At 46.7% G+C, this 9,340-nt stretch overlaps 1 protein-coding gene across 3 annotated transcripts in view; it reads left to right on the top strand.

Moving 5' to 3' along the window:
- The first annotated feature begins 475 nt into the window (after positions 1 to 475).
- MMD (monocyte to macrophage differentiation associated) overlaps positions 476 to 9,340 on the top strand; it is a 29,148-nt gene continuing 20,283 nt past the window's right edge. For all 3 annotated transcript variants that reach the window (XR_002775766.1, XM_003800027.1, XM_012811542.2), the window contains exons 1-2: positions 476 to 781; positions 8,376 to 8,457. Coding sequence is in view for 2 of the 3 variants with exons in the window: in XM_003800027.1 (XP_003800075.1) it covers positions 756 to 781; positions 8,376 to 8,457 (108 nt within the window). In the remaining variant the exon portion in view is untranslated. The remainder of the gene's footprint in view (positions 782 to 8,375; positions 8,458 to 9,340) is intronic.

Below are 9,340 nucleotides of genomic sequence, written 5' to 3'. Positions count from 1 at the left end.
TCGCCTAAGCCCAAGAGCTGGAGGTTGTTGTGAGCTGTGATGCCACAGCACTCTACCGAGGGCGACAAAGTAAGACTCTGTCTCTAAAAAAGAAAAAGAAAAGACAATGGAATAAATGAATGGAGGGATGGAGAAATGATTGATGAAGAATGAATGAATGAGACGGGGTGTTTGATTGCTATTTCTTTCACAATTGCCTTTAAGATTCTTGGATCATCCCCTCCCTTGCCATTTCTCTCCTCCTCTGTCAGCTCACTTCAAGCTCCAACTGGACCCTTATGGAATGCACCGCCTTCCAGCGCTCCGCCCCATCCCTAGCCCCGCCCCCACCGCGAGGCCCCGCCCCACCTTCCGAGTCCGGCGGGAATGAATGGCAGTGTGGCCGCCGCGCCGCTCCGGACGCTGATTGGTCGCTCGCGCGCTGACGCGCTGGCTGCCGCGGGTGCACGCAGGCGGGCGGAGCGGACGGGGGTGGAGCCGGGCTCCGGGGCGGGGCGTGGGCCCGGGGGCGGAGGAGCCCGGGAGGCGGGAGGCGCTGGGGCCGTTTAAGCGGCCTCCCTCCCGCCCCCAGCCGCCCGGTCTAGCCCTGGCCCTGTCTGGACCCCCAGCCTGGCCCACTCCGGCCCACGCGGCCGAGCGGCTCCGTGGGGCACGCAGGCGGGCTCCGGAGCAGCCCAAGCCCATGAGGGCCGCGCACCCGGCCGCCGGTGCTGACAAGACGGAGCTCCGGGCCCCAGAGGAGGAGTGGAGGATCAATGCGGTTCAAGAATCGATTCCAGCGGTGAGAGGGATGGCGCCCCCTGCCCCGCCGCTCATGCCCGGAGCGGTCCCCAGATCTTGCCTGTACGCGCGTGGGTCCCGGCTCCTCACCTGGATCCATCCCTGGTGGATCCCGAGGCTTGGCCGGAGACCAGCTACGGGGAGATTCCCCGCCCTGCTGGCCCTGGGCGATCCCCTTCCTCTGAGGACGGGGGCTGGTGCCTGACCCAGGTCTCCGTCGCGATCTGTGAACCTGGGGTAGATTCCCAGACCCACCCAGCACCCCGAGCCTGCCCTCCTTCCCTAAGATCCCTCTGCTCACAGGGCTTCACCCTCCTGACTCCCGTGCAGGCTGGGCTCTTGCTAGCTCTGAAGACCCGAACGAACCCAGCCTCGGGGGCCGCCCCCTCTCCGGAGTCCTCTGACCCTCCTGGCTTTGGGCTCTGTCCCTTTATAAGCCTCCAGAATGGGGGTCTCCCAGGGCGCGCGGAACTGGGGGGTTAGCGGCTGCTCCCTGCTGAGGGCTTTGTCGTAAAGTGGGGGTGCTGGGCGTTTTAGGTTTAGGTCTTGTCTGTGAACAGCTCTAGCAATGGGGAAACTGAGGCACGCCCCGCTGGCTTAGCCTTGCCGGGCAGTGTCAGGCCTTGCTGGTTGTCAAGCTTAGCGTCCCAGGGCGGTGCTATTTTGGGATCTGCGAAGGGGCAAGTTAGCCTTCGGGTGGTGAGACCTGCCGGGTAGGAGCCTGTGTTGGGAAAGGAGGAGAGGGAACCCAGGAGGCGCCACCGGAAGGCTGGCGGGCTGCTCATTCACCCGGGAGCTGGTGGGAACACCAGGCTGGGGGCGCACGGTGGCCTTCCCCCACTTGGGGTTTCTGCCGTCTGGCAGCGGATGCAGGCTCGCCCATGGTTCTCAGAGGAACCTGGGCCTTTATTTTTCGTTTAAGTGGGTGAAAGTTCACCTTTCCTGTGTTTGCGGTAATTCTCCATCCTTTGTCTGAATCGGAAAGCCATCCCCACTCCCCGGCCCCTCACCTCCAGCTGGCTAGCTCAGTGTGCAGTGGCAGGGGAGAAATGCATGAAATCATCCAAGGTGGCGATTGCTGCTTAGCTTTTAAACACTGCTGTTTTTTTATTTCAGAAATTTAAAGTGCTCTTTTTTTTTTCCCCAGTCTCTATTTCCTCACTGCCCACCCACTCATTATGCTTCTCTCATTCCTCCCCCGGTCTCAAAGGGTAAAGGAGCCAAAACACGCACAGGAAGAATTGTGGTGGTCTGTGTTACCAGGGGAGTATCAGCTTGAAGACTTGGATTGACTTGCGAATGTTGCTCATCACTCAGGGTGTTGAATGCCTGGCACTGTTCCCCCAGTGGGAACTTGATGTCAGTGCTTCTGAAGCCAAAAAGGAAGCCTAGTGTTGTGGCTTTAGAACCTGATGTCAGGAATGAAAACTAGAGGGGCTTTAAGGGAGAATGGAACATGTGTTGGGGCATGATCAGTGAAGCCCTGTGCATGTGGTTTATTTGATTTGGTTTTACTTCTCTGCACATCTGTGCTCTTCCTGTTTTCAGAGAACAGTGGCAATATTTTGTGAAATTACCCCTTCCCTATTTGATTAAGAGTTTGAATTTCTTCCTTTCCCTTTGAGTTCTTCTTTAGAAAGAAAAGAAAAAGAGCCAGTATTATTATATGTCGCACGAACATTAAAACAGTGTTAAAAGAAATGGAAAAAAAAAACCCCACTTAGGATGCTACCATCTCAGCTGATTTTAAATGACTTTTTTTTTTTTTTTTTTGCTGAACACAATCTCTCCAGTCCCTATTGGCACAGTTGTAATTGATTTTGTACTTTGTATTTTCACTTAAAAATATTAGCATTTTCTTTTGATGTGGTGTAGACTATAATTTTCTGAGTGGAAAGCATTGTAGTCAATGGATATTTAACAGTTTCTTTCTCAACAATATCTAGACCTATTCTGATTTTCTTTGAAGATTTGAATGATCTTATAATATCCTGTTTCTCTATTATAGGCTAGATTGGAAAGATAACTTCTGAACATCAGTTTGAACTTGGAAATAAAGCCTGCAAAAACCAAACTAATATAACAAGAAAGTCCTTATCGGTTGTTTCAGACAGTAACATGTTGGGAGTATTATTCTCCCCCTTTTAAGGCTGTGCTCAATATACATTTTTCTGAGCATTCACCATAGTTACAGATAGGTGAATCACAAAGGAACTGGAAGGGGCGCACACTGCCTTTGAAGGAGGATGTGCTCCTTCCCCTGATAGGTTTGTGAGGGCTGGATTGATGAACACAAGGAGGGCTTATGCAATCATGGCTTCTCAGAGAGCCTAGCATGCAAAAAATTCCACTGGGCACAGAGACACATTTTATTTTCCTTGCTTTATCCCTTTCATGCCTGAGTCTCCCTAAGACACCCCCACATAGACACACACACACATTCTCTCCCCTTCACAGGATCTATGACTGATGAGAATTGCTAACATTTAGTGAGTACCTACTTCTGCCAGCCGCTGGCTGGGTGCTTGTATATTACTCATCTCATCCTCAGTCGTGACCCTGGAAGGCATGCATTTTATACCTACTAGATAGAAGGGCAAATATGTTTAGAAGAGGATAAAAGGGAACTTGCCCGTGGTCATGCAGCTAGGAAGGGACAGACCCAAGAGATCGATTTCCTGTCTCTCCCTCCCCACCACCCATGCTGCTAACTCACTTCTTTCCCACACCACCACATCTGTGTGTGCAGCATAGAGGCCTACAGAGAGCATCTACCACATCTTCTTGGTGCATAAGCATCTCTTTAGCTTTGCATCCAAAAATCTAAGGAAGAGGATGCTCTTTTCTCCTCAACCTCAGCCTTCTGACCACTGGTTAGCTTCAAAATAAAATATGGAAAGCCTTCTCATGCATAAGAAGTCTTCCAAGGCTGCCTGTTGTCTTTTTTGCATATTCTCAGAGGATTGAATCACATGCATAGGGTAGTCTCATTAAGTCAAGAGTACCACTCTTGACATCTTGGTGCACAGTATTCCTAGACTAATAATACCATGTTCAGTCCTAAAGGGGAGCCAGTAGTAAGGTGCTTATGCTGGGAAAGACTCGTGTTGCAATATAAAGTGATGCTGAAGGGGTCCTTGGAATATCCATTGTCTTGTTGGCCTCTAAGAGTTTTCTTTTCCTGAGATTCAGGTTTGTTTTTGTTTTTTTGAGACAGTCTTACTTTGTCGCTCCCGGCTATAATACCCTGGCTTCAGGGTATTGTAGCCTGAACATTCTTCTCCAAAATGTTCAGGTTCCTAACTTAAAGGAATCTCAAACTGCTGGGTTCAGCCTCCTGTGTCAGCTTCCAAGGAATGAGGACTATAGGCATCCTCCATCATGCCCAGCTAGTTTTTTTCTATTTTTAGTAGAGACAGGTTCTCACTTTTGCTCAGGCTGGTCTCAAACTCCTGAGTTCAAGCAGTCCTTCCGCCTCAGCCTCCCAGAGTGCTAGGATTACCGTCTTGGGCCACAACGCCTGGTCGAGATTCAGGGTTCTTTTAGCTCCGGGACTGGCTATTGCTGTTACAGAAACTGCTGAGTTCCTAGTGAAACTACTTGACTATGGCTGATGTCTCTGTTAAGACAAAATAGTTCAGCAATAGCTGGAAAATCTGTCCATTCATTCAGCAATTAGTAAGCTCCAGCAGTAAGTTGGGCATTGTGTTTGGGATTGGAAATGAGATGGGAACCAAGACAGCCCCTTCATGGAATTCACATTATAGTGGGGAAAGATGAAACAACAACTGGTTTTTTAAAAAGCATATTCCTTCCAATTATGATAAGAACTCTGGTTGTGTGGGGAGGGCTAAAGTGACACTTTAGGTAGGATGGTCCGGAAAACCTTTCTGAGGAGGTGACATCTGGGCTGAGCTTAAAGGATGAGGAGAGAGCTGAGCGTTTTTGGAGAAGAAAGTCCTGGGGAGAAAGAAAGAAATAGCACTTGCTAATGCCCTGAGGCACAGGAGACCTTGCCCTGTTTAAAGAGCAGTAAGGAGGCAGCGAGGCTGGAGGGTGGAATGAGAGGTAAGTAGCACCCTGAGACTGGAAAAGTTGTAAGGGCCACATCCGTCAGGACTTGTTGCAATTCTGCCCTAAGCACTTTGGAAAGCCCAAAGGCAGGCTTTAAGCTGAGTTTGGGATATGTGATATGATCTGGTTTTAATAGACAATTATGTCTGTATAAAGAGGAGTCCTTGTGGGGACTTAATATTGCAACACCAAGTGATGTTGAAGGGACTCTGGAATAGCCACCGTTTTTGACCTTTATGAAGCCTGCTCCCTTTTAGCCTGAAGACTGGTTAAGAGACTTCATATTTTTGCACACCTGTAAAGATGTCACTGTCTTGATTTAAGGTAGGAACTGTGGAACTGTAGAGCTGTAGAGAGGTGGACTGATGGAATACATTTTGAAGGTGGTGTTGACATGGCTTGCACTAGGACAATGAGGACAGTTTGTGGGATGCGATCTTAGGCCTCTGAGATCTGAAGGTCTGCTTTCAGTGGGCAGAGGCTTTGGGCTGAATTTAAAGTGTGCTTGTGTGCTCAGGAGTGTCCCCAGGCCCGGAATGTTCTTTCACTTGATGGTTTTGAAATTCTGCTCGTGGGTTTGGGAGGTGAGTAAGGACAATGGGCAAGGAAGGAGGGGGAGAGAGAGAGTTGAAAGAGAAAGTAGGGGGATAAGTGAACTATCCCTGCTTAACTAATAGCTTTCTTACATGTGGTTCCCATTCCTGGGACTAAATCACCTTCCCTCCAACCCTCTAGTGCAGCGGTTCTCACTGTATTAAAGGCCCTTAGCATGAGGAAGGTTGAGAACCACTGTTCTGGCGCCTGCTTCAGTGTTGGGTGACCATTACCATCACTGCCTTAAGTAGAGATGTCTTTCATACTTGCATCTTTCCTATTCTTTTCTGGGGAAGAGATTCAGCCAAGTGTGTGAGAATTTATATGCATTTTATATCTGCTTTTCCATTTAGGTCTTAGGAGTGATTTCTTCAGGAGACTGTGGAGGAGGCTGGATTGCATTCTGGCAGGTCAGAGAGAAAGGGAAAAACCATCTCGTAATTTCCCAGCAGAACACTTGTGCCATCTATCCCCTTGTGCCCCAGACAGTGAATTGCTCCCAGGAGAGTTGCCCTCACCTTGCTTATTGCCCAGATCTTGCACTGTCCACTAGGAGAGGCTGCCTTAAGGCACCATGGGTGACTTTTTTTTTTTTTTAACAACTTTCTATTTATTTTTAACCTGAATTATTCCAGGTGGGCAGGGACTAAGCCGTCACAAACATGGCCATCCAGTTTATTTGCTTTTAGGAGAAAATGTGAAAGTCTATCCTTCTTGCTGGGTAATGGCTTAACTATTTTTAGATGGGGCTGTCAGAGATATAAATTGCTATTTTAGTCTGCAGCCTGGTGGTGGGTAGACAAATCCTACTTGCTGCACCCTACACTGTTGCTTTAATCCAACCTCACCCATCTTGAGGCCTTGCTCTTTACCCTAGAAAATTCCTGATAGGGTATGCTACTTACAGCCCTGTGATTATGTCTCAGGGTAATGATGTGGTGGCTCCTTCAATGCTTGGGACACTCGTAAAGCATTCTTCCCAAGAATGGGATTATTGTCCTTTTTGCTAATCAGAGCTGTATATAGCAACACAAAACTCATGTCTCTTGGGAAATTAGTAAAATGATGGAAAGGATTATCAGGGGACAAAAGATGATGCTTGAAATTAGTTACCTATTACCTATCTTTGAGAATAGGTTCAAGAAATCTTGAAGCTGCTAGCTGTATACTTCTCTTCAATAGAAGTTAGCGTTCGAACCACCTGCTGGATCACCCTCAGTCAGGACGTACTTCACACGGTAGTTAAATAGCCCATCAGTGGGTCAAATGCAGTATCGTCATTGTCTCAAATACATCCCCCAACAGATTTTTGATCTAAGGATAACAGGCCTTTCTTAATTCAGGGAAGAAGTATTGGCTAGGCTTTGTTCATAAACTGAGCATTCTTTGGAATGGCCTGTTCATGTATTGTAGCCAGTTTTTGTCAACCTTTCTTTGCCATTTGGTTTATCCTTTGTACTGCTTTTCATCGTGTGAATGAATGAATGAATAAGGTATGACCTGTAAGAACTCACTAGTTGCGAGAAATATTCCCTCCACTTAAACTAGCTCAAGCAGAAGGATGATGTGTTGCACAAACCCTGCCGACATCTAGCAGACTCCAGGCACAGGAATGCAGTGGGCCTCTGAGACCGGAATGCTTTCAGGCGCCTTTCACTTCCACTGGTTTCTCTACATCTACTTCTTTCTTCTTTTATTCAGAACAGTTAGACTGATCCCCAATCCTTCACGAAACCTGCTGTGGGTATGGGTTGAGTTTGGTGGAGGGGACCCTACCACACACACTCATGGAAGGATGCTGCCATCTCTTTAGATCCTGTGGGATTCATGCTTTTCACTCTCGTGGGTGGTCACAAAGTTAGCCCAAAGGGACATGGAGAAAATGCGCATCTGTCTACATGTGAACAGATTTTAATATTTAGATACAGAACACACATTTGTATGTGTATATGGACTTGATAGCCAAATACCGGGTAGTAGTCATGTGTTTAGTTGTTGAATCAAACTGTACTGATTCAGGAAGAATGAAAGTAAAAATAGACCTCCTGAGCGGTGCCTGTGGCTCAGTGAGTAGAGTGCTGGCCTCATATACTGAGGATGGTGGGTTCAAACCTGGCCCCAGCCAAACTGCAACAACAACAAAAAAAAGCTGGGCGTTGTGACAGGCACCTGTAGTCCCAGCTACTCAGGAGGCTGAGGCAAGAGAATCGCCTAAGCCCAAGAGCTGGAGGTTGCTGTAAGCTGTGACGCCATGGCACTCAACCCCGGGCAATAAAATGGGACTCTGTCTCTAAAAATATATATATATAATATATATACACACATATATATATATGCCTCCTGTTTTAGGTGGCCTGGAAGTAGTCAGGTATCATTTATTTAAGCAGCCTTATGCCAGAATAGGTAACACAATACTGGGAAACTAGTAGGCCAGGCCCGTTAATCAACGGGGTGTAGGGTTTAAAGACCTACATATATAAAGTTTTATAAATCTTGAGAGAGAAAAAGAAAGCTTTTAAATATAACCTATCCCTTTTCATTTAATAACAATATCTAAAGTTTAGAAAATCCCCCCCACCCCCGCCTTTTTTTTTCCTGCTAAGATTTGGTTGTGCCTTTTTTTTTTTTCTTAATTATAGGGGCATTCCAGTCGAAGGAGTGGATGTGGTTTCTGTGTGCTTTTGATTGGTAGGCCTTGTTCTCTTGAATACACTGAAAGAATCCTTAATCCAGCCAACTAGGGCATTTGCTTTAGCATCAGTGCCGTTGGTTCGGTTTACATCCCTTTAGTAGCTTTGGTTTTGTGACCTTCCCCAGGTATGTCCACCTGTCTTCTCTTTGTTCAGCATAGAGCAAACGCCTCCTGGCGGTTTTCCTCATTGATCCTCACCCGCCGTTTCTCACGTGATGTCCTTTTGTTCTTACAGGTTCATGAACCATCGGGCCCCAGCCAATGGCCGCTACAAACCAACTTGCTACGAACATGCTGCTAACTGTTACACACACGCAGTGAGTACGGCTTTCTGCCACTGCCGTCCTTCCCAGAGGGCTCTGGGGGGAGGACAGGGAATTCTCTCTAGTAACCTCAGCACAATTAGTTGGATTTACCCATCTCTGTGACCTTATCTACCAGGATGTCAGTGCTGGGTCATGTTACCAGAAACTGTGTGAGCATTGTAGAACGCTTTGTGTGTTCTAACCTACCATCTACTCTGTCCTGGACTTGCTTTCTCCAACAAGATCTTCTTTAAAAGAACAATCATAGTAAGTACCCTAGTTATAGACAAGCCAAAGACACTGACTTAGGAAGATTGTCACCCCAGGAATGAAATGAATTGCCTTTTTAAGACAATCAACTGTGTGTGTTTGGCAAGGAGAGGTCACAGTTTGTTGAAAAAAAAAAAAAATACTATTTTTGTCTTCCTAAGTGATCCTCTGAAATGGGGAGGGAAGCCACATCCTGCCACCCTCCTGGTGGCCGTTGTTTCCCAGAGAAGATGCCACTCTGTATTGCTGGAAAAAAACAACTGATGAAATCCTAAAGTTTGTTAATTTTTTTCTTCCTTACAAAAAAGCAAAAACATGCTCATTGTAAGAAATTTCTAAAATACTGAAAAATATATAAGAAAAACACACCTACCCAGCAATAAACCATTAACACTTGGGTACATTCCTTCTTTGTGTATGCGTGGTGTTCCTGAATATGTATGTATATTCATAGCTTTTCTATTAATGTCATTTTATTGGCATTTTTGTGTGTCATTATAAATTTTACCTTGTGATTTCTTTAGTTTGAAAGTTATCTTTAGTGAGACTTTTGAAGGGAAACTGGTGGTTGGGATATAGTCTGACCATCACACATAGAGAAAAAAACAATTTACTCTTTTTTTTT

Source organism: Otolemur garnettii, unplaced genomic scaffold, assembly GCF_000181295.1.
Source record: "Otolemur garnettii isolate 467f Iridium unplaced genomic scaffold, OtoGar3 scaffold00162, whole genome shotgun sequence".
In the NCBI taxonomy this organism is placed as follows: Eukaryota; Metazoa; Chordata; class Mammalia; order Primates; family Galagidae; genus Otolemur; species Otolemur garnettii.
Note: the sequence above shows the minus strand (reverse complement) of the source record. Positions and strands in the feature narration are given on the sequence as shown.